The following is a 25900-nucleotide window of genomic DNA, read 5'->3' on the forward strand; positions in this document are numbered from 1 at the left end:
GGTTAATCCTTATGTCGATGCCCGAAATTTTCTGCACGCTCAATACCATCGTAATCGTTCGATTTCATGGTTTTAGCACGTTCTGTGGTGGACAAACGTATTCGCACGCTCTCAAGAGGTTTTACAGATATTTTGATATTATATGTTCTGTTCTATTCTATTCTATACATATTTTTTTATAAATAGTTTTATTATATATTATGCATTTTTTTATATATTTTTTTTTTAGAAATATTTTTGGTATACTCGCATATTACTTAGATGTATATTTTTGTTATATACATTATTTATTGACGACCTCCAGAGATGAACAAAATTTCGCAGAACAATTTTTAATATCTGTATCAAGCGTGTATAAGCCAGAACACGGACGCCATGTGCAAAATACAATTTTACCTTTGGACAGTGAGTTTTAATTGCTCCAGTTAATTTGAAATGTAAATATGAAAAAAATGTATTCTATGAATAATCCCCGTGATTGTAATAATAATAAAGTAAAAAAATGTATATTTCTATATCTCTTGACATGCACAATAAAATATTAAACAGAGATTTTCTTCTCAACTGAATACTTTATCAAGCCAGAGGAGAGATAAAGATTGCACGTTATATGCGTTATTAAATTACATGAAATTTCATTCGTACTCGCAGCTTTTACAATCGTGTTACATTCGGAATATGGTACCGTAATATTTTTTCGTATAATTTTGTTTTGTTTAAATGTATGCTTCTGGTTATTAGAGGATTTTTAATGAAAATGTAGCTTTTACTTCAGGCTTTCCAGAGGAGTCCATGTATTTTTAGAAATCCATATCCACGTTTCGTTAGTGTTGCAATTAATTTCATCAGGAGATCGACTGACGCAATGATACTGTCGCGTATCGTACGGTGGTTCCATTTTCAAATGTACGCTATTCATGCTCCAGATCAACGGTTACCAACCTGGTTTTTTAATTGGTCAGCTAACAATTAAAAAATTCAGAATAGGAAGCACCGGATCGAGTTCCGCTTCCATCCCTCCTGATGTTAGAGTGGTTCGTAATCTCTAACGTTGTTTTAATTGTTCAGCTGACCAATTGAAATTTCTGGCTAGTAACCCAAATAGGAACGCCTAGTGTATAATAGTTAAATCTACATTCTCTCCGAAAATTGTATGAAAATTTCAAGCATGTAAAAAGGAATATCTACAAGTGTAAAAACAGATTTGCTTATTAAGTCCCAAGCAATGAAATAAGACAATTTTTATGTAACAAAACGGGGAAGATATCAAACATTTTTAAGAATTTGTTACTAGACTGCGTTTATATTCCTAGATTGGGGATCTTTATACAAAACGAAATCTTTTTTTATAAGTACATAGCAAGAAACAGAGTTCTTAGGTTAATAATTGTATTAAATCGAAAATAATATATTGGCGTTCCTAAATTCTTTAAAATTTCACAATTAAAATTGCACAAATCCTGTATAATTTAGTTATGAATTTCTACGAGAGAAAATATTTATGAGAAAAATTTCAGAAATTCAAGCTAACTTTAAATATTTTATAAAAGTGGAAAGTAGAATTATTATTGCAGTTTATTATAAACACAAACAAAATGTGGTAATGCAACAATTAGCCGTCTTGATAGAGCAAACTGTAGTGATAAATATAGGAGGAATAATTTTTTTCATAAGATCGAAAGCATCAGCAATTTTGCCTTGTCCTGTCACACATCCGTTCTGCGAAAAGAATACACGGTCACCATTACAGCGAGACATGTCTCAATAATAGACATTGTCGGTAAAGAACATTGTCAGCCAGGTGGAAAACGTCATCTATAACCTCGTGCCGTGAAATGGCGAACGAAGTTGGAAGACGACGTCGATGAGCTATAAACAGCAAAGGTACCTAAGTTCAACCTTATCAGAACAGGGAGAAATGCATTGAAACGTGAGAAAGATAATATGATTTGTAGCAACGTAAGAGTTACATTACAAAAATGTCCTGATATACGAGAAAAAGATGACCACGATATTTGTAAAAGATTTCTCCCCACTACTTAAAGACGTCCATTTACGTCTATTTAGGGTGTTGCCCTTGATGGGCCCTGAAGCTAAGCCAATGGCAGATCACGTTTGTCTTTAACTATTTTTTTATGAATCATTTATCAACATATTTCTGGCATTTTTCTGACTAAAATGAGACGAAACAGTTCTATCTGTAAAAATGTAAAAGTAAGGATTTAATTTTAAAAGATGAAAGAATGTCTCTGTTAATATAAATTTTTTACGAAGTACATGTGCACTCAAAAGACTCGTAGAAGGTAACAATGGGTTTTAAATAACAAAGGGATTAAAATCATGTGGAAATAAAGTTTGTATAATTTCGAAGCTGGATGAAACGTTTCAGTTGATTTAGTAAATGGATTAAAACTAGAGGAATCTTTTATTATTCCGAATTATGTTATATGAAATTGTTATGAATTATGTTATATAAAAATCAGTTTATGTAATTTAAAACAGTAAAAACATTAGACGAATTTAAAAACAATGTTATTATATTTTATTTCCAGCCCATTGAACATATTAAGAGAGAAAATAAATTTCTATGCCACTCCAGTTCGTTGTAAATCGGCTAGAAAATTTATTAACTTATTCGGATAGGAAACGGACTAACAAGTATAAAATAATTTTTCCTAGTCCCATACAGGTTCCTAACCCCATACAGATAGTCCTGAAAATTTGTGATCGTGAATTTTGAATGGCTATGAAAATACTTGTAAGTTTTAAAGCAAAAACGGTTTAAAATTAAAACATGCATGAATAGTTCACCTAAGTCACTAACAATTTGATTGCACTGCAAATGATGTGGACTGTTGTTTGAGTTTTCTCACCGGCAGCTACTCTCTACACTCCTTACTATTATCTTGCGGCCCACGTTTTTGTTTTAAATCAGGCAAGTACTTTCATAGCTATTCAAAATTCACAATCACAAATTGTCAGGGCTATCTGTATGGGGTTAGGAACCTGTATGAGGCTAGGAAAAATTATTTTATACTTTTTAGTCCGTCTTTTAAACATGATATATTTATTTAAATTATTTTATACTTCTTAGTCCGTTTTAGAAACGTGGTATTTTAAAAAAATGTATTTTTATTTGTTTGGGTTAAACTCTTGAGGAATCCCGCCTCCGCCTCTCAAGCTTAATACATGATAAACAACATTCCTCGTCAGTGTTGCCAACCACCTCATCCGGCCAGGTACGCAACCTTTGCGGCATAAATGAAACGGCTAATTCGCCGTGGAAGTTCGAGAGTCCGCTTACCTGAATAAACAGAGACAAGTCGTCGCCTAACAGCATGTCCCTGCAGACGTCTTTGGCGGTGGTATCCAGAGTAAGATAGACGAGGCTGCTTTCAATTCCCGTGTGGATTCTGACCCAGCCGCTTCCGGTGCCGACATCCACACCGACTCCGGAGTCCCAGGAGGAATTAAAGGTCTCTTGGAGCCTGGGTACCTTCGAGCATCCCGAATTCGACAAAGGACTATCGATTTCGATGGAATCACTGCTGAAACTGTCGATCTTCTTGTCGTCGCGAGGCTCTTCGATCCTGGCCCCCCTAGCATCCGGTTTTTCGTTATCGAACCTGTCGATGGTCTCGTCCAGATTCTCGAGAATTTCGTGCTCCAAGGCTTTCTGATCGATCGTTTCGCCCCTGGCCCCGTCCGAGGAGCCGCGAACAGTATCCTCGTCCTTCTGATCGATCCTAGTCGCATCGCGTGTTTCCCTTTCGTCAGGATTGCCCGGCTCCTTGCGATCGTCCTCGTTCGCGTCATCAATTTTCACTTCGTTAGAGCGATTGGTATAGCTCTCCGGGTACAATCTGGAGCTCCCTAGACAATCGGTGTCGTCACTGATCGCCAGGTCTACGTGCCTCACCGGGAGATCATTCGTGTAAAAAACCGAGCTGTTCTGGACCGGCTCCTTTCCCTCGTTCTTCGTTGATCGCGCGCAGTATTCAGTCCTCGTAGCCACTCGTCGAACTTTATCGTCTTCGGAACCGTGGAATCCGGGCTTCGCCGTCATGATGAAGTTCTCATTATCGCAGGGGATCCTGGATGATCTCGACAGCGTCTTCAATCGTTTCTTATCCACCGAGTCTGCCCTGTCCTTGCCGGCGCCGGTCAGCTTCTCGCAGTGATCCTTGGAGAACGTGAATTTATTGATGTCCAATCTCCTCTGCATCAACGAATCCTCGGCTTTTTCAACCACGCACTCCGCTTTCGTTCGGTTCTTGCGCTTCACCTCCGCGTACAGCCGATCCTCCTTTCGTTCTTTCGCATCTGCGGAGGGGACCAGTCGACCTCTCGAACAGCTATCTCTCGATACACCGACTTCCGGGATCTCCTTCGAGTGACTACGTTTCGATTTCTGCTGGAATCTCTCGTAGTTCGCCAGGATCTTCTGATTCAATTCGTGAATCAGCTCCAGCCGTTTCGAGATCGAGTCGTTCGTCTTATCGGCCGCCTTCTTCCTACCCCATTTATTATTCAGCCCGTCGTCCTCCTCGTTCTTCGTCGATTTCGGTGCTTTCGTCGACCCTGAGGAGCGCCGCTGCTTAGACTTCCTCGACGCTGACGAACCCTCGCCGGGAATCCCGATCTCATACTTGGAATCGCTTTTAATGACGTTCCCCTCGTCGGCTAATCTGCCGACCACGTCGATATCGATCGACCAGGAGCCGCGACGCTTCTTGTCGACGTCCTGATGAAAACCGGACACGTTCATCAGCTCCAGACTAGCCCGGCTGTTTCTGTTCTCGCGACGATCGCCACCGTTATCGTTGATCGCCTGTCTGCCATCGATTTCCGGCTTCTTGCGATTCTCGCTGAACTCGATACCCTTCCTCGCGTCCGGACGAACAGCCAGACCCGGACTCGAACCACTGCTCAGGCTGATTCTTTCGTTCAATTCCCAATTGATTACCGGCCGCCCCTTTGTATCGGCCACGTTTCTGCTCACTATGGGACACAGACCCAGCTTCTGATTGAGATCTTGCCGGGGAATCGCTTGCCCAGCTGTGTTTGCACTCGAGCGCACCTTCAAACCCCTGGTCGAAGACAATCGACGAGATCTTCTCAGTTTGCCGGTCGTGTTGGACGTCGCCTCGCCGGGGGATCCGCTCGCGATCACCATCCTGATTGCGGACCGTTCGTCAGATCTGCTGGACTTGCTTCTTTCCACGGCTTAAGGACGTCTTTTATGATCATTGTTTGCACATGGGATCTTGTTTTATCGGCCGGGCGTGTTTAACAGACTCCGAAGCCAGGTTTTCGACGCCTTCGTCCGGTTTCGGGTTTCTTCGGTGATGTTTCCAGCTTGCTCTTTGCGTTTTATCTGGAACAGTCAAACGAATAAATTCGAATAAAAGTCATTTCTGATTTAGTTGTTATAATTAGAGGTATCACGTCGCTAAGATCCAAGAACTATTCGGTTGGCCAGAAAGTAATTTTAATTTTTTATTCAAGCAATGAACTATATTATTTTCTTAAATAGAAAATATTTTATTGATCAAGTTCATCGTTTGAACAGAGAACTGCGGTTTTATTTCACCTTAAAATACCAAAATTACTTTCTTGCCAACCCAATACATAAGCATTTACTTCCCTTTCTAATCATTTGAATGGGTCGGGAACAATGCGACAGTATTTTCGAGTGTTTCATACGTTTTTCTTGCTTTGTTTCTTTTATTCTTTTATTGTGTATTTCTTTCGAGAGTTCAATATGTATATCTTGAGCAATATCAAAAACTGAAGCCTGTCTTACTGTCAAGGTCATGTCAAGGTCAATTCGTTTTGACATAGGCATATAATATTATGTACTAAAAAATGTGTTGTGTCATTTAGAAAAATGAAGGTGAATTTTGTTCTATCTCTAAATCTCTAAACAAGTTAAAAATATTAAAGACAAGTTCCTAGAATCGAGGTAGAATATTGTAGATTATGTTCTGTAGGTAGAAAAAGAAACGCGTGTCCCTCAAGTTGATATAAATCTTGCGGATGCGGCGATAAACGAATTCTTCCCAACCGCGACGACGGTCTGTCGATAGATAAATAGAAAGCAAGATACGTGCTTTGCACGAGCAAACTTGACGCGTTCCTTCTTTTCTTAAGCTTTTGTTCACCATCGGCTATTCTTCTCGGATGTATGGGACATTTTATTGTAGCTGGGTTATTATATCTCGATGCCGTTCAAATATGTCATTTTGCAACGTGAAGCTAAAATATTGTTTCTACATTTTCACTTGGATTAAAACTGTCCAATATGTGTGTAACTACATGAAAATCAAATTATAAAGGTGTCATTGCTAAAGTTTGTTCAGATATCAGTACAGCATATCTCGTTTCGCAACTGTGAAATGTATAAAGTCAATCTTAACAATTGCGCGGAGGAAGTTCAACCTTTTTGGGACACCCTGTATAACATCGAAAGCGCAATATACAATCTGTGACTAATCTTTTTAAAATTTTGTTTGAATTTGAATATTTGAACCGTTTATTTTGGAAGTGGCGTAAGTCCATTTTTTGTTGTTTCGAAAAAAAATAAAGGTTAGTCAATTAAAAAAATATTAGTAAATTCAAAAATATAAATTGATTATGTCATTGCAATGTTCCTACTAATTTATCAATATGTAATGTTTTAGGCGAATATATAATATATACATTTACGGGCTATAAATAGACTCACACCATTTTCGTAATTAGTCAATTGCAAGAATCATTTAATTTTAATTACGAAAAATTAAATACCACTTAAAATATATTTTGTATTAATCAAATTTTGTTTAGAAATAATAACAAGAAATGATATTCCAACTTTCGATTCAGGTTCTCCGATTGTGTTCTACTTTCGTATTACAATAGTATTAAGTTAAGTCTTCCAGGCAATGCAGAAGTAGCAATTCTAATTTCTATTTGTTGGAAAGGAACACAGGTCACTTAGTTTTAGTAAATCTTCTTATTTAAATCCTTTAATGCTATTAAATTTGCGGATACACAGCCGACATTTCTGCTACGACAAATACGAAAGTTCGGGCACGATAATTCCCGGGCCGGCACATTTGCACGTGTTTACGGAGCAACCGCAATATCATTTCAAATATTATCGAACAAATATTCTCTCCGGGCTGTGTTCTAACACGCGCGCAATTTGCTGTCAACCTATCGCTGACAACATCGACAGTTCCATCGTGATCTTCGATAGTCGTTCTAATCCAGAACGAGTCACCAATATAATATGAAGCACATCGAGCGGAAACTACTAAAAACAAACGATGCGATATTTTCCCGAATGCTTTCGAAAATCGATCGATGAAAATATTTTCTGCCCGATAACAGTAAAAAGTTTAAACGGGCATCTGAATAATCGCGGGGAAAAATGTACTGGGTCTGCTTGAACAGCCACGAAGTTTTATCGTTTCATTCGAGAAGCTCGGAAACGAAACTTTTAAATAAATTATGATTCAATTACACATATCGAACGTTTTCTCTCAACGATAACATTTACCAACAAGAGGAAAAATTTTCGGTTACTTATAATCCTTATTTGTAATCAATACGATTTAGTCGATGAAATACTTCTTTTCTTTTTGGTTATAACAGTTATGGTCCCTGATTGTAGTTTATACCGTACTTGCCGTTGCAAGGACACGAGTCCCACAGTCCCACATATGTGGAATGTGGACCGAAGACACTTGACATAAATATCGACTAACACTTACTTCTTCCGTCCTCGATGAAACAAAGGAATGCAATCTTCCCACCGCGCCGGTGCTCTTCCAGCAACAAAGGCCCTTGAAACGCACTTTGTTCCACTTTCACGGCTATCAAGGATGCTTCAAAAATCTTTCTCTCTCCCTCTCTCTCCTTCGCTATCGAATCCTAAGTCGACACTAATCGAGTCTAACGTCGCGACAGAATCACGAGAATATCACATCTCCGATTGTTATCAAGTCACTTCACTTCACTTCACGCGAACGGATTCACACGTGTTGCAAATCACAAATATTAAATATCAATCTCCATCAGCCCGTACATCCTTTTTGCAAGCCAGCAGCGAGAACTAATGGGCGTTTGAGAGGCCTCGAGCACGTCCGACGATTTCACAAAAAATCCTATAAATACCAGATTGCACTTCAAATGTTTTAATCTCGCGGATTAGTGAACTCCCGATGATGCGAAATGATATTACTATCTGTTTCTGCGCTTAGTTTGCGACAAAAATTACAGCGAGTGTAAAATGTATTCGTACGCCATTTGAAATAGAATAACTTTTTCATAATTGTACCAAGCGTCCTGATCTTTTAGAATCAATTAGAAGCATAGGTTTACGGAATGATATGCAAAACAGATTTTCCAAAAATTATAATTTACAAGGTTACGTGCAAAAATAAAGAGGACACTTTTTAAAACGTTTTCGTGGGTCCAGAAATACGTAGAAGCACTTTCAACGATTAACGATATAAATATGTTTGATTAAACAATACGATGACATAATCAATGGTAATAACACTGTGACACAACGCATGTTCTATTTGCACTACGTAACCATACGTAACTATGCGGACTTCTAGGTTATGGTACGCTCGAACGTATCGATCGATCTTGTGCGGACGCATAGTGTTCCGATATTGTCCAGCATTTTTCGTACGATGGATGGCCGCTAGAGGCGCTGCGCGGAAAAAACAGTAACGTATCTATGATGACGAGATAGTGGAGCTCTGCGCCTTGAGACAGTTATATTGGCGCGGAAGTACCGAAACAATCTGTTCCGGACAAAAAAATTTCAGGACGTGTCCTACAAGTTACAAAATATACAAAAAGGCACATGTTATCAAATCATACAAATCTTTTCAAATTCTGCGGGGTGCTCAAGGTACCCATTTTATCGAGAAGCTACGTTACTGAGGCTGCAAGCGCCTCTAGCGGCCATCCATCGCACGAAAAATGCTGCACGATATCGGAACACTGTGCGGACACAGCATACGCGCCACAGTTTTTATTTGGGCTCTTAATGAAAATTTAGAATACATGTGTTTTGTAGATCTTTGTTAGTTATACTCGCACTGAAAATTTCATCGAAATCGGTTGACGCAGGAAAAAACGACACGCATCGGAAGATGTAGGATTCTGTGAATTTTAAGCAGAAACTGGTCGAAAAAGTGATTTTTAACCGCTTGTAGCTCGTGTGTAGGTTAATCGATTTCGATGAAATTTTCAGCATGTGTGTGTGTGTGTGTGTAACTACTATAAATCTACAAAACATAGTATCTTTTAAATTTTCTTTAAGGACCCAAATAAAAAAGTTGAATGCACACGTACATCTGTCTTTAAACAATTTTTCCTCCCATTGTACGAGGGTCTAGCGTCTTCAACGTAATATGTACACAGTTGGGCAGAAGCAAAAGGGAGCACAGAGCCATGGTACTTTCACCGAAAACAAATCGCTCAGTTGCACAGAATAGAACAATCCTGGTGAAAGTCGCAACAATAACTTCATCTCTAACGGGTCAAGGTCATACTTGAAAGTGCCATTAGCGTTCCTCCAAGTATTCATGAAGAGAGTTCGCGCCGAGAGTTTACTCACAGGTATGATAATTTTAAGCACTAGCGATATGTATTTTCGAAGCGACCCGACGAATCAGCTGGCAGATATACACTTAATCCCATTTCTATGTGGCACTGACTACACTGACACCCGAAAACTAGTGACACGGGATCACTGGTAGACGAGACTCGCGCGCGTTTCGAGAGATCGCGAACACTGACCCGGCTTCGGGATTGTCGTGTAGCAGCCGACATCATGAATATATCGTCCCGGCCACCTGTCTGTCTCTCTACCTGTTGACCAGGCCGTACGAGCGTCGTACGCCTCGTGCATTGAACGGAGACAGCTGTAGGGACAATGAAACTGTGAACGAGGAGGAGGGGAGCAAACGGATGAAGAGGGAGGACGATGAATTAAGGGAGTAGGAGATGAAAAAAGAAGCGGATAGGAGGGGAATGTCCGAAAGTATAGGGGAAGGGGTTAGAGCGATGGCGGGATGAAGGGATGAAGGGAGGAAGGGACGAACACCGCACCGGTGAGATAGGATAGCATCTCTTTTCCACGTGCTCGTTTCACGTGGCCACTGTGGGACGGTGAAAGAGGAGGAAGAAAGGGAAAGGTTCTGTCGTCCTCTCTTACTCTCCACAGCTGTCGACCGTCTCGTCGGGGGAACCATTGCAGGCGAATCATGCACTTCCGCCCTCTGATACGCTTTTCTTTCCGTCCCGATGCCTCGGATTAATTTCGGCCGCGTTTCACGTGCTCGATTGCACGCTGCCTTTCTCGCGCTGCGAACTAAACAGTCGAAATCATGGTTGTTGATATTAACTCCTTCATAGCTAAGAATGAGCCTATTATTATCTTTCTCCGAAACTGTATTCCATGTTCTATCGAGGATAATTCCACCGAACAATGAATATGTACGCATGAAGGAGCCTAATTACAGAAATTAGAAGATAATTACCGAGGTCAGCAAATGCTGGGTAAACGTCCAGTTTAACTCGAGGATATAAACGTCGATAACTATGACGAGAACAAACGGCATGTTTCAAGGACGTTCAATTTCTTAAGACCACTTCGTTCTCTCTACTTTTGCTCCCTCCAACTTAAATTGCAGATCCTTGAAAACAGGGTTCTGACTGCTGCGCCTTGGCACTCGACCAAATAAAATGATATCGATCCTAGAATTTTGTATTCCGACCATAATCTTCTACCGCCTTTTCCTCTGTCGTCCGGTTTTAATGAAATCTACATGAAATAGCAATATTTATATACAGTGCGGTATCACTTATACGAAATTATGAGCGGAGATTTTAAGGGATGGGGGATAATCCTGGTTATAAAATTTCAATGGCGGATCTTCTAAAAATTATGTATAGATTTACGTTTGCATTTATCGTAGACGGGACACTATTTCTTTGGGCATCAAAGGCAGAGCCGAACGTAGATAAGGACAACACCGTGTGTAACGGGAGACCGCACGCGGCGGAAGCGACTGCGACTCTCGGCGTCTCTTTCTTTCCCATACACTGTCCTTCCTTGCGCCCGAAACGTTTATCGTCAATTAAACCACTAAATACAGTTGAAATGATATTATCGTGTTTGGTCTTATTTTAATCAGAAAAATGCGACAAATATATTGGTGAAAGTTTCATAAAAAAATTGCTAATAACAAAAAAGATTTTATATTGGTATTACATTGTGAGGACACACGGGCCTTTAGTAGGGGTTCACACCGATATACCCGAGCCGAGAGAATCCAAAATCTCAGCTCATAAATTTCTGTGGGTGATACACCACTACAGCCAAAAATTTTAACGCTGATTGTAGCATGTTGAATCAACCCGCAGATTTATTATCGTTTTCTCTTCTCCTTTTTAAATACCCGGCCGAATGATATTTGCTTGATCGGCGGGATCAACGTTTCGGCTGATTAAAGTAAACCGAAACCTTTATCCGCGCACGAATTAAATCGAAAGCCATCCTCGCGGCTAACCCACATTTCAGTTTACTTTCTCTTACATTCCTATTAAGCGTACCATAGAACAATTTTCACGCGAGGAACACTGAGCTGCGTTCATTCGTGCCAACCGTACCGTACCGGCGTCGCTGCAAATGTTACGCTCATTTTTCTCGCGATCGATGGATCTGATACGCGGACACACACACGGAGTGCATATGTTACTTGCAGATTAAAAGATGCGCCAGCGATTACGTTTCTACAACTTTGATGCTTATTTATAAAAGTGGCATTATAACATCGTTAGAGATTGGTTTCCATGACATGAATAGTTCGCCAGTATTAACATTAACCCTTTGCACTCGGTTGTCCCCTCTGAGGCACCACTAAAAATTGCTGGACCACTATTCCAAATATTGTTTATCCTATCTGACACGAAAATTCTCGTGAATTACCATGTAGTTTTCAGAAATCCACAATTCACCTGCTTTCTTTAAGACGAATTCAAACCGCCGCGCCACGCTTGCTCGACTTTTCCCACGCATCCCGTCTACCGAGTCCATATGCGTGACCAACTTTTCAGGAAGCGGGCGAAGGTGTGTCGTGGTCACACACGGAACTTATGTGGCTCCCGAAAAAGGTTGCTCCGAGGCGTGTAATCATTTCCATGTGGACTGGCATTAACCTATCGACGATAAAGGATGCTCCTCATGAATCGTCCCTTTCACGAGTAAATAATAACTCTATAGAAAAGATTCTGCTATTCAACAACCACGAATCTTTGTCACAGATCGAACAACAGTTATCTTCCGTTTTTAACACATTGTTTGGAATGGTACTGCTGTCTTCTAATAACACGCGTTGCCCTAAATACCTTGGTAACAGCCATAAACCACAAACTACTGCAAAAGTTGTGGAAGAAGGGAAGACTTGATCCAAATGTTTATTTTGGATAAAGATGCTGGAGGCGTTCTAATTGCTTTTTAGAAACAGCCCGTAGATCCCTGTCGATTCTAATGGATTTTGGGTTTACAGAGACGTTGAGAGTTACAGTGGGAACCGCGTAAAGGCTTGGGACACGCGAGGAAACTTGCATCTCTGTAATGTGTACAGGATTTCGAGAGACGGAAGAGGGTGGGGTATGGTCGTCGTCGTTGACGAGTTAATACCGACCCCTTCGAAACTTGTTGCACAGTGCTGTTGTGTCCTTCCCCCCCCCCTCTCTTTCTCTGTGTATGTATACATATTCGTATATGTAGTACGGTTCCGTGGGATCGCATGGGAAATAGGTGGATCGGTTCTTGAGCAGGGGCGGGCCATGAATGCAAAGCGGCGAATTCTGCTCGCAGGAAACGGCGTTGATACGGGTCCGTCGCAGCCGGGGCGAGGGTCCTCAATGAGGCCGTTGAAATTTCGCCGGAGTTTGCCTGGAATCGGATCGAAAGCTGCGGGATTGCCGGACTGATTGAAGGGGCGATGCAATGCGGTTTCTGAGACGTGCAGGCTCGCCTGCTCCGGTTCACGCCTAGACGTGTTCTTGCGGACGGGCGAAAGCTTAACGCTCGGCGTCAGGTCCGCTTGAAATTGCTTCGAAACGAACTATTCACTGTGTGGGTGGCCCATTGACCGGAGCTGCAACCAGGTGTCTAATAACCGGCCGATGAGTTACGAATCTCGTTGCTGATTCGAAAGAAATTCAGTGGGCGGGGCGATTCGTAATACGATCTTGATCCAATGTCAATTTCATATGGTTCATTCGGTATGTGGGATGTCTAAATTCCCGCCAATGATAAAGTTTTTCTTATCGCAATTTTACTTGACTTTATGAATACATAGTAAGTAAGAATAGTATTCAAAACATTTCGATTCAAACGATCAATATTCATTTTTGTTGATATCAAGTGAGCTTTAATGGACCAGTCTAATGATATATAATGCAGTTATATAGTTTGCAAAATATATCTTACGATTAGTAAAATATTCGCATCAAAACTTCACTAGATGCACCTAGCTACGCAGGCAGCGAGAATTAGTAATGAATAGTTAAACCAAAGATTATACCCGCAAACATGAAATCCGAGCCTATTAGTGAACTTGCGTGAATTTGAGGTTTTGATTCCTTCACATTATAATTACGCTACGGTTTCCCAGTAATCTTCTCATACGTGTCTGCTCGATTAAATCCATTAAATGGTTAAACGTGAGCTTCACTCAATCTGTTATCTCAGTTCCCTTAGAAAGTTATATTCAATCTTGTCATATATCAGCAAAAAGTGAACATTCCTAATTATAAACATTTACAATAAATAGTTTCACAAGTATCCGAACATTTACACAATAACTACTACTAGTATTTCTATATGTTTTAGAAGAAAGAAAATTTTTTGCAAGTACAGAGGAGATGATCAGAGAAGAAAGTGTGATTCGAGGGCCTAAAACGTTTAGCGATGCAGCGTAGAGATACTGAAAGGGGTGTCAGGATCAAAGATGTAGGAGTGGGAGGCAAGGTGAGAAGCTTATACTAGAGAAGCTGCAAAAGAGGAGAAGAGAAACAGGATAGAGGGGATAAAGAAGAGAGAGGTTTTAGGGCAACCAGTCAGCAGAGGAGCATAGAGTACGAGTGGAAGCGTGAGGGGGTGAGTAAGGCAGCTTTATAAATGAATGTAACGTTACGTAGAACCAGATCGAAATCTTAGCTGTGAAGTTGACTGGAGCATATTTTGCTAGGTGTCCGAATGCTTATGATTGGGTGAGTATACGGCTGACACTGGCAGTCACGCGTTCACCAAATTTTGGCACGGAGAGCGAGGTTACGTAGTTGACCGTTTAGCCCGCAGCCACAATCACCTGGTTTATCCGAAAAGGGAGCACTCGAGTTCCCGAAAACCGAGCGGCCAGTAGAACCGAAGGAGAATGAGTCCTGTGGGGGTGGGCGAACAAATTGCCGCGAAAGGAGAAACGAGGCCGGAAGTGACACGATCGTTGTCAAACCCATTGTCTCGGCTTTAGCGGATGCAGTCAAACGTCGGGGCCAGGCCATTTAGGCTCATCCGCTTTAATTGGCTTCGTTTGTAATTACGGTGGAAGTGGCTTGCGACGGGGCAGCACTGTCGGAGACAATAAGAAGATGGGAAAGGCGGGGGTGGCCTGCGCGACTCGAAATACCTCGAATACTGCACGTTGACGTGGATTGCGGCCTGAAGAGATCGTGGAAGTGGGTTAGAGGAGTGCAGCAGCCATTGTGAGAGGGTCCTTCTAGCCCGGAAAGCCCCGCTAGAAGTTCGCTGGTTGAAACAAAAGCCCCGACCCTCGTTTCACTCTTTCTTTTATCGTAGTTGGGTATTCGATGCCCGATCATCGCCCCCACCCTCCCCACCCCACCCCCCCTCGCTACGCTATAGTTGAAACATTAACCCCTTGCGACTCCGACGCCAGCCAGATCATCTCTCGGCCCTATATTTTATTTATCGAGCGAACGGCAAATAAATCGCGGCTTCTTTCTTGCGCGATAACCGTTTGCCTCGGTATTTACAAGAACCTCCGCTTTATGCGAACTAATGCAGAGATAAAATTCTATTCACATAATAATTGAACCGTAAACGTTTGGCATTCGATTTGCCGTCAATTTGCTGAACCGAACAACTCCATAACATAAGAAGTATGATAGAGACCCCCTTATGACGCGATCAAAAAACATACATGTACCACACACATACAATAATATTATATTTTATTTATTCATGGTCAAATACTCGAGATGTGGAGTTAAACCAATCAGGCAATAAAAAATTTATCGTTCTTGACCAGGAGAATAGGCGTTTTGGCAACGAACCTATCTTCCAAAATGGAGGTCCAGTAAATTGCCAGTGTCGGTAATCTTCCCCGGTAGTTTTCCGATATTTCACGCCGGTTACAGGTAAATCGGGCAAGCCGTGTAATTGCGAGATCTTGAGGCCGCCGGTGAGTGCCACGATCGATTAGATATCTCTCCGTGAACTGCGCCGGATTACAAGCCCCCGTTAGAAGGATAACACGATCGAAAGAGAGATACAAACGGACAATTAGGTACACTCGCAGCTTATCCAAATTTAACGAGACGTCACATTTCGAGTTCCCTTTTCCTTCGTGAAAATATTCTCCGCGGCTTGGTTAAGGAGTTATTAACGAAAAACCACCACCACCAAGAACCAATGAGAGTGCGGCTACGGTGGAACGCCACGCCACGCCCAGCGGGACCTGAAGCCGCGCTCTGATTGGTCCGTGTTTTTCGTTAAAAACTCCTTGACGAAACCGCGGAGAACATTTTCGTAAAGGAAGAAATTACTTCAAATGATCTGAGAAATTTTTCGGACATCCTGTACACTCTTGATTCGGACACGTTCTGCTTTTGATTTTTCGACAGATTTGATAAATAAAAATCGAATTCTTTGAGAGAATATCAAAGTGATTTCCTTTTCGAGGTGATTTTCCTTTGTCCGGTTGCGATCGTTTGTAGCTGTGTGCTTCATTTTTCACGGTTAAACAACGTAGAAGTGGTGCACAGCGTGATATAATTAACGTGAAAATATCCTCTACCTTTGACTCTCAGTTTTCAAACGATTCCAGTAAATTAATCTTTCTGTACAGTGCGCTCGCGTACACGTTATACGTGTAGGTTCAGTCGACTGCCGTCATTACACGCGTTCAACAGAAAATAGCAGATCGAAAGTAGACGAAATTGTACCGCGAATGTCTCCATAATACGGTCCATTAAATAAGAAATTCACAAAGCGAGGCTCGCGTGCGCGGCGAAACATTACGTGACCGAAGCGGTCACAAGAATTAACGTACTGTGAACAAACTCGGTTTCACTGTGTTTCCAAAAACAATGGTTCACTCTATTATCCGCGAAAGACTTCAATTTATTCCCTTCGGTTCAGTTTCATTCTTTTTGACATGATGTAATAATATTCTTTACACTTTGTACACCGGAAGTCTGTATGTGAAAGAAACTCGTCAATTTTTACTTAAATGAAAATTTCAATACTTACCGAGAAATAAAATTTTTCCGTTAATTATACTTCGATATAATTATCGATTCAATTTGACTATTTAGTATTAAGTATCGTATCGAGCCGTTCATAAGCTAATTCAATTAATCAGTTTTTTTACATTTTACTGGAAATGCACTCTCGCGATTCCTTTCACGGCTGCTCTTTGCTTTACCGGACCCAAAATTTGTGACTTTGTCCTATAAATTAAGATGTAAGTATTTGGTATGTGATCCAGTAGATTTGTACCCGGGGCGGCTGCAGATCGAAGTTTCGATCCTGTAGGATCAATGGTTCAGGAGTTATGCTTGCTTAAAGTTGTGCATTTTTCAGTGTTTTCGACAGGTAAGGACGCCGCGTAACTCCTGAACCATTGATCCTACAGGATCGAAACTTCGATCTGCAGCCGCCCAGGGTACAAATCTACGGGATTACATACCAAATACATCATAGTTTATAGGAGAAAGGCACAAATTTTGAGTTCGGTAAAGTAAAGTTTACCCCCTTTCATAGCTACGACTGCACCGTTAACAATTTCGTACAAGGAAAAACAAAATACTTATTGCAAGGCTACGTTCCACTCGGTAAGCGGAGCACGACCGTCACTACACGCGACAAGGAGGCGCTAATCTGTCCAAAACACAGGAAATCGCTCAACTTTAAATCTTTATAACTTTTGAACCATTGATCATCCAAGATCGCAACTTGGATTTCTCGTGTCTTCTCGTTCAAATCAGCTGGATAACATAGGAGAAAGGTAAAAATTGATAAGAGAAAGACAAAAATTTCTGGTTACGCAAGGAGAAGAGCAGCCAAATAGTGTACTGGTAGTGGGAGTCGTGAAGCGACAGCGGGGAAGAAGAAGTTTCCTGGAATAGGTTTTGACAGGCCGCATCCATAAATAAAAGTACACCGTCGACGATATCACTCTTAAAAACGTGCAGAGAATGCAATATAGCTTGCTGTGGGAGGCGCAGAGTTTGAATTCAAGGCCCGGTGGCCAGAATCCTGTTTTCGTTTCATTATACCCGTTTATGCGACTATGCTCGCTCAGGCAAACCGGAGCTCGATACAGCTATTACGCTCGGCCAATATTCGCCCGCCACTCGGAAACAGGCATTTTTGAGAACAGTTCACCATGACGGATGCTTTGAAAATTCGATTCCGCCGAATCGATACGGGAACAAGTGCTATAGCCGGCTACTAAACTCACTCCTATGTGTTTGCCTCTGATTCGCACACTTGAAACAAATTGTTATTGCAATGTGAACGCGAATCATTGCATTAGTCGACTACGGATTTTATGCAATTATAATAAAAATGAACGCAACGAATGCGAAACTGTAAAAACATTTAAAGAATTTAAGTATATTTCGTGGTGTCTCTCTCTAGCTTATTACTAGATAGTGGATTCTATGCATTTATAACAAAAATGAGTAGGTGTAAATTCAAACAGTAAAAACATTAGAAGAATTGAAAAATATTTATGTATATTATTTTTAACCTATTAAACTTGTTAAGAAAGAAAATACATATCTATTTCACTCCAGTTTGTTGCAAATCAGGTAGAAAATTTTCATTTTGCATAAAAATCTGCTGTCTACTTGTTACATAACATTATCAAGTTCGATAATATAATATTTTTATGTACACAGAATTGTGTATATCATATAATATAATATTTTTCATGCAAATATTTTATAATACGTTTAGTTTTATCTCGAAGATCTCGATAATAATAATAAGTGATTAAGTAGTTCAAGGGAACTACTAGGAAATGACCGCACGTTTATAATTATAACATTTGACGTAATTGTTCTTTGAAAAAGATGTTCTCGTGACGGTTGTTGAATGGCGTGCTCCAGTTCGAGGACAATTCGTCACGAAAGTCACACGGTTGCCAATTGTCGGATAGTTGAATCAAAGTGGCAAAGATTATGAGAAGTTGAAACACTCTGTGCATTATATTTCAAATCCTTGAGAATTTCTATATAAAGAATTTCTAACCTAACGTTCAATTTAATGGCAGTATTCGATTTTCGTTGAAACTTACTCACTTCTGTTCTTTTGTCATTTTATTTTCTTGCACTTCACAACTTTTTGCTCTTTCTATTTCTTTCAATTTTTAGTCTGCATTCATTTGTGTATCCAATAATAATCTAATATATATCATAATATTTTACGTACTTACAATATTATTATTGTCTCGCGTATATCATTTGTAAACATGACGTTCCTGAACCATTCTGTCATTTGCATACCTTCGTTACCGACTGTCTGTGTGTTGGCACCTAATTACAGTGGAATCTTAATTAAGTTCATCGGTCACGCAGCACGAATAATCGGGTTTTTCGGATAAACGGACAGTCATATTCTGATGCAGAAATAAATGCAATGATGAATCGATTACATGGTCTGGTCAGTACCGAACGAGACGTCCAGTTTGTCGGATAATAGACCGACGATATGTTGATGCAAGAATAATTATTCTATAATTTTCGTGCATATACCATTATTAGGTAATTAAGTAGTTCGAGTAGTTGGCCTGAAAAAGTGGAAGAAAGTCGATTTCTAAATTTTTTCGTATATCATAAAATTTTGGTTGTCCGTCGTAGTTAAAGGTCTGAAGAAGTAAGGCTTCAATGTTGTTTCTTTTTCTATTTGTACACCCGTAAATGTTTAAAGCGTTATGTTAAAAGTCCTCGCATCAAATTTCTCAAACAATAGCGGACCAAGTTTTATTGAACAAAGATGTCTGGGACGACGAGGATGGCGGTCTCCGCTTTTCGAAATGATGGTCCCACAATTTTCCTTTCCTGATTGTCATAATCCAGTCTGCGCCTCCCTTTCCGTTCCAGCTCCTCTTTTCCTACGCCCTTCGTTCCAGTCTGGTGAAAGCTGACTCGCCGTCTCCCTTCGCCGGGCGGTTCTTAATAAAATCGGAATTGTTAAGCGGCTCATTATAATTTGAAAAGGAAACTTCCAACGTAGGGAAGCCGAGAGTCCACGGGCGAGAACAGTGGGCGGAGGGGAGAATTCCGAAAAATTTGGTTCCGTGATTCGCCTCGCTCCCTTTCCCCCGATCTTGATTTCGCCAACGGCATTCTAATTCACGGATTCGAGAGCGACGTCGCGTTGCGTCGGTGTGCGCATTTTTGCCTTTCTCGAGGCAAATATTTGTCTTCCGCGTATTTTATAGTCTATACGCGAATTTTTGTGTGTTCGTTCGTTTAAACCTTCTGTCAATAGACGTCCATCCACTTTCAACTCTTGCGTTCTGAAATTTTTTCTCCGCTCCTCTTGAAAAATCACAAGGTCGCCCCGGATACCCGTTCTGTCGACGCTACTCCATTGGTTTACACTTATGACCTGAAAATATTGTCGCTCGCTTCAAGTTCCGAGCAATGAAATGTGACGATTTTTACAGAAACCGTTATTTATTATTTCTCAATGTAGACAGAAGAGCGTATGTCTGAGACTTTGAATAACTCGTACACTACTGCGAGCTCATTACGTTTGTTGAATTGAAATTCACAAGAGTTAATTAAATGGCGACTAGGGCGAGAGCGGTGGCAAGGGATAAAAAATGTAGTCTCGAAAATCTTTTGAAAGTATATATTCCGGTAACCGAATCGAGCGAAGAAGGCAAGGTGAAAAGCATGACGACGAATAAAAGAATCGATGAATTTCGATGGCCGGGTCTCCGCCGAAACGTCGAGGCTCCCGGCTTTTCTCTTTTTTTTCACGTCGCGCGCTGCTGCGAAAACCGCCGCCGTTTCGCGATTTAATCGATAGCTCGGCCGAGAGTTCCGGTACAGAATAAACTGCTGGTGAATCGGAGTCGAAGAAGCAATTCTTGTTGTTCTGTACTGAAAATCAACGAGTCGCTTGAGGAGCCCAGTTCTCCGAGTGCTCGATAGAAGCGCGCCGCAAAGAAAAACAATTACTACTATGATAAAATACATAGTTTGAGATGCTATATCCATCATAAACAGGACATTTAAATACTCCTTAGTGAATTTTTAAATATTTCTAGCGCGTATGGAAATGTGGCCATTCATTTACAGGTGAACCGTCCGTCTTCAAGGTGAAGTTGACACGCTTTGAAACATTCGACAAAGGAATTTTAAGTTTTAATATTGAATGGTTTTAATAGATGTTAATATTTTAGATTGTGTTGGCACAGTTAGTTTTCGTTTATTTGAAAGTGAATTTTGTCCAGCTAAAATGGCTATTTGTCACACAATGCGTTCCGCGGATACTGCAGGTGCTGGAGGAATGCACGACAGAGACGACACGCGTCACGTGAATGGCGTCGTAGAGGTGGAAGGTAGAGTGGGGACACTTAATCTGGCCGTATACCTGCGTGCGTTCAGTAACCTAGGATTAAATAGAACCTATCGAAAGAGTTCCTCGCAGCGAAAATGGTGCGGAGCGAGCTACCTAATTTTCCCCCGGTAAACAACGATATAAAATGGGCGCACGGAGCCGAGAAATTCCCCGAGAGAGGCTGGATAGAAAGTGTGTAAATAAAGACGGGCGCGAGTTACAGTCGCGAAGTGTCGATCAATTCGAGTGACTGCTCGAACGGCGAACTATCGATCGCCGGTTTCTCTCTCGCGCGAGCGCGAGTCGTCACGTTCGCACGGTAACCGGTAACGAAGACACGCAATAACACCTGTCGCTTGTTCGAACAGCGAAGACCGGGGTTCAAGTACACACCCCACCGGGCAATACCTTTTTTCACTCTCGACATCAGTGCAAACCAGTTTAAGGATTCTATTCGCCGCGTCGTGGTATTGCTTTTCGTAGTCCGTCATCCGTTACGCCCGACGCATAGTAATCGTCGCCGGTCATGAATACCTGAGCGAACGAACGCCTCGACGAAAGAAATGTTAACCGTGTCTCTCGCGGTAGAAAGGGGAGGAGACGGTTCTACGACCAGCAGAATCTGATGCTGAGGAGAACGATCGACGAAGGAAACGGAAACGCGAACGGAGCCGGGATGAATGAAGAATTGAATATCTTGCGCCGCGCCGCGCCGCTTTTAATCTGTCCCCGGCTGCGGACACTCGCTCAGCCTCGAGCTTTCATCGCGTTCTCTCTACTACCATGCACTCAATTTTATACTATTTCAGTCGTCGATGAATAATCCTGTTCATTCACAACCACGTCACTTAGTCCTTCGCACTCGGAATTTTTTCTCCAATGTTGCTCCCTCTCTATCGGTTCAAATCTCTTGTTCATAACTCGAAGGCTCCCTTTACAATTGAATAACTTAATTTTACAATTGAACCGAATGATTTCCACCTTGCTGGAGAAAGTGACCTTGTACAGAAATTACGAAATTCATCAGTTGAGATGTCAGACGTTCTGAAAATACTTAAAACAAACTTAAAGGTATGTGTTACAAAATTAACGTATCCGACCGTTCGGAAAACTGGCACGAACTTATGGGATGACCTAATACGATTAAACCAAATTGATGGAGGAAGAGTGAAATTTTGGAAAAATTTTCAACTTCGCGTCGCTTCTGGCTTTCGGTGTTCTATCCTGCCTTATAAATTCTAAAAGTCAACGGATGACACCGCTAGCTAGGCGAGATGAGAGTTGCGTGGCGGACAGAGGGATTTCACGGTATCGTTCGCGCAAAAATTTATTGGCAAACTTTTTCACTTAAACTTTATTTACACGCGGCTAGAATAGGAGTCGAAACTTGCGTTCATGAATGAAACAACAACGTCCGGGGATGCGACAAAACAGTCGACGCCGCTACTTTATGAGAGGATACGTAAGGACGTAAACTGCAGCGCTACGACCGGAAATTAAATCAACGTGTGCTTTTCGCGGAAATGTATACCTCTGTGAGCACACGTAATAATATTCTATTTATTTATTGGACCCCCCCGAGTTATCCGTAGCAGCGCATTTAATTCTGCTGTACAAATATTCTACCCTCCGTCGTAATCCGATTTCAGTATGCAATAGATATATCTACGGAACAGTATTAGTCTTTCTCAATAATTTATGCGTGATAATTAGACTGCGGATTTTATGCAATTTAATATGATATTTTATGATATTTTATATGCAGTGACCTAATAGTCGTTAAATTAATTTCGGTCGTACGTTAATTAATTAATAAAACCGGTTACTGGCCGCAAATAATGAAATTTGTCGCGTATTTCGACAAGAAACATTGGAAACGACAGAAATGTCCTCCTACAAATGCGGAGCTGTGATATCGCTTGTAAATTACATTGCTACGAAGAGATGAGCTCGCCAGACTTGTAAAGCAAAACGTGGTAGCCGTAAGAAAAGTGTGATTAACGAGCAAGAAGTACAACGGCCCTGGAGAAGTGGAGGCGGACCGTTTTTGATCAGACTGCGGAACAGGCGGAAAATATTCAGGCGAAAATAACCGGACGATTCGCAACTCCGTCGGGACTTTTTCTATGGCGATTCTGCCAACTATAGCCGCGTGTTGTTTGTAAAATATTATCGAACGATTTTGACAAGCGAAAAATATTGATTTCGCACGGACACATTCGGAAAATCATGATAGTTAAAACGTATGTCAAAGTCAATTTCATTTTGTAACACGAAATTGTCAGGATCAGTGGCGGATCTAACGGTAAGCGGACTTTTATTAAGATGAGGCGTAGAATAAAATGCAATAAAAAAAACTTGATCTTCAACTTCAAGGTCGAGAATAATTTTGCGGCAACTTTTCATTTACAGATCTTCATCGATCCGAACACTCGTTCATAGTCATGTTTTTAAATATTAAAACATCAGATATGGTAGAGACATTTAGCAATATTAAAGTTTTGTTTCCGCGAAACTCATATCATTGCGGCGGTAATCCCCATTCGATTCGAGTGCAAAAAACATAGCAATTAAACGAAACATTGGGGAAGAAACGGCCGTTGCCTTTACTCTTGGCAGTATTTTAAAGCGTTTCGTTTCTTTTCGTCGCAAGAACGATCATATTAACCGGAGCACGGAATTTAAATGAAACCAGGATAAAATGTGCAGCTAATGTTCTTCCTAATTACTGTTTCTTACAATTAGTCCAATTCTCGCCGCTCTAAAAAGACGACAAGAAAGGCGGCGCAAGAAACTCGGATAGAGGGACCGTCGAGATTAGCGAAGTATTTCACGAGGAAAAACTTTTACAAAAATCACTCGAAAAATTTTGCGCTTTCTACAAACGAATTGCCGGGCTCGGTAAAAGCTTTTATACTACATTTTTCAAGTTCAACCTCCACGCTGTTGGTTACGAATCGACATTCAATTTCCGTGAATTTTTGTTTTGCTGGCCGGCAGCTTTGAGATACTTCAACCGGTAAAATTTAACAACTAAATCGGACCACATGGTTTCGTACAAAAATAATATCCAAAGTTTATTATTCCAATTTCCATTTACCGTGTATCTAGAATCTATTACTTTTTTAAATATGAATTTTTTAAATGTACTGTAGAATTTTTTTTTTCCTTCGACATTTTCTACACAATATTCTTCGGCGATTAGAATTTACGTTGGCAATATTTAGAATTTCACATTGTTCAAGTATAAAGGGGAAGAGCAGAGGGGAATAAATTAAAATAAACAAAATATTTCAAATATAAATCTCAATGATTTCTTAAAAGATGTCTTACAAATGCAATCTCACATACGTGTTTGTGGTGCCACACAGCGACTACAGTACATACCAATGTAAATCATTCAACTTTAAACACGCATAACTTTCGATTCAGTTGATTCCTAAAGTTGATTGTTAAATATTCAGCATTTTCCCGTCAAAATCTACAGGATTATAGAAAAAGAAGCCTACAATTTGTGGTCCCGTCAGGTGTGAAGTTGAACCGAAAGATTGATAAATCTTCTAAAATAACTTGTTGTCAGAAATTTTATTACACGAATTCTAAGATGAGCTGATAAATTGTCGGAGAAGTTCTCTCTCTCCTGGGGTGTAATATTATAAAACTTCCGTAGGAACATTCTTGAACATATTATGCGAAGTTCAAACAGAATTTCCTCGATCTCTGGTTGTGAAAGCTTCTTCTATAGGGACATGATTTCATCGGCATAGAAAATGAAAAGGAAGAAAGACTTAAGCCATGCTAAATATTGCATGGTGGCCCAACCAACCAGGCGAACATCAGCTCCAAGAGATTTAATAGTTCACCAAAGACGTGCGCTTTGCGAAATGGAAGTCCCATCGCGCTGTTACTAAGAACAGCTTCCTCTCGTAGTACCCGGCTTTACCCGCGTTTGCATGAATCAGGCAAAATCGAGGCGTGCCGCTGGTGAGTTCATCATCATCATCAGCAGTTGCTTTTGATTCTGCTTTAACGTCGCTGCACCGCACCGGTAGCATGGGACGCATCTGCTATTAAGTAGAACACCAGGGGTTTGTTTGCGCCATAATGTCGGAATAATCGTGATTGGTACGGGGGCCATAATATTGACCAGCGCTCGGGTGGCTTGTCTTCGTCTCTGGGCTTTTACTCGAGATTGTAGAACCTACATTAATATGTATATTGAAATGACTTGTGCATTCGCCTCGGAATCAAGTGCATTAAAATCGAACTTAAGCCCCGGAGGCTTAGCGCAAGTCCTTAAAAGTTGCCGAGCGCTAGAGAAGGATTGCAACAACGAATGCAAACGATTGTACTGGCTGTACATTTTTAGTTCATACATTGAACACGAAGCCCGTTTTTTAAATGAATTTGTTCACAAAAATCGAGGAAATACGCGCTTGCGATCGTCCAGACAGCAAGTGTCAATCTGTATTACGCACTGCAATTATCCTGTCCGTGAATGGTCATAGAACAACACGCATACGCATTGCGATTGTCCCGTCAGCAAACATCAATGTAAACCGCACGCACTGCAATTGTCCATCTCGCGAGTGTTAATACGACATTCTGCGCGTTAAGCACACAAGCCCGGAACTGTTTTCAAATTATATGTAGTATACCGGAATTAATAAATGTAAACGAAAGTTTGTATACAGACCAAACACTGCGTGGCGAGAAAGACAAACAGGAATCGTGAATTTCAACTTTCCAACAGCAACTTTTATTTGGGAGCAATAATTCATCCTTGCACGTGGCCATGCTTTTGTTATGTTTACAACACGTTGCTTATGCTGTATAATGACGAAACTATGTAGTGTGTATCATGGATAGAACTATCCGAAAGAAATGCACGTACGACGCCGAGTACATCGAACATGGCAGCGTCCTGTCCTTGCCAGTCAAAAACAGTGGAGATCGCTGAACTTTAAACACGCATAACTTTTCGAATCAGTGGAT

General features: G+C 41.0%; 1 protein-coding gene across 4 annotated transcripts in view; it reads right to left on the reverse strand.

Moving 5' to 3' along the window:
* Nucleotides 1–25900, reverse strand: part of Phlpp (PH domain leucine-rich repeat protein phosphatase) — a 189151-nt gene that overhangs the window by 91084 nt on the left and 72167 nt on the right. The window contains exons 1-3 of one of the 4 annotated variants that reach the window (XM_076427010.1): nt 9626–14892; nt 7761–8153; nt 3305–5377 (exon numbers count right to left, since the gene is read on the reverse strand). In XM_076427010.1, the coding sequence (XP_076283125.1) occupies nt 3305–5176 (1872 nt within the window). In that variant the 5' untranslated portion in view covers nt 5177–5377; nt 7761–8153; nt 9626–14892. Of the gene's footprint in view, nt 1–3304; nt 5378–7760; nt 8154–9360; nt 14893–25900 lie in introns of those variants that run through there. The other 3 variants (XM_076427002.1, XM_076426993.1, XM_076427016.1) reach the window with 3 other exon arrangements.

This window comes from Lasioglossum baleicum, chromosome 1 (genome assembly GCF_051020765.1).
Source record: "Lasioglossum baleicum chromosome 1, iyLasBale1, whole genome shotgun sequence".
Classification (NCBI taxonomy): Eukaryota; Metazoa; Arthropoda; class Insecta; order Hymenoptera; family Halictidae; genus Lasioglossum; species Lasioglossum baleicum.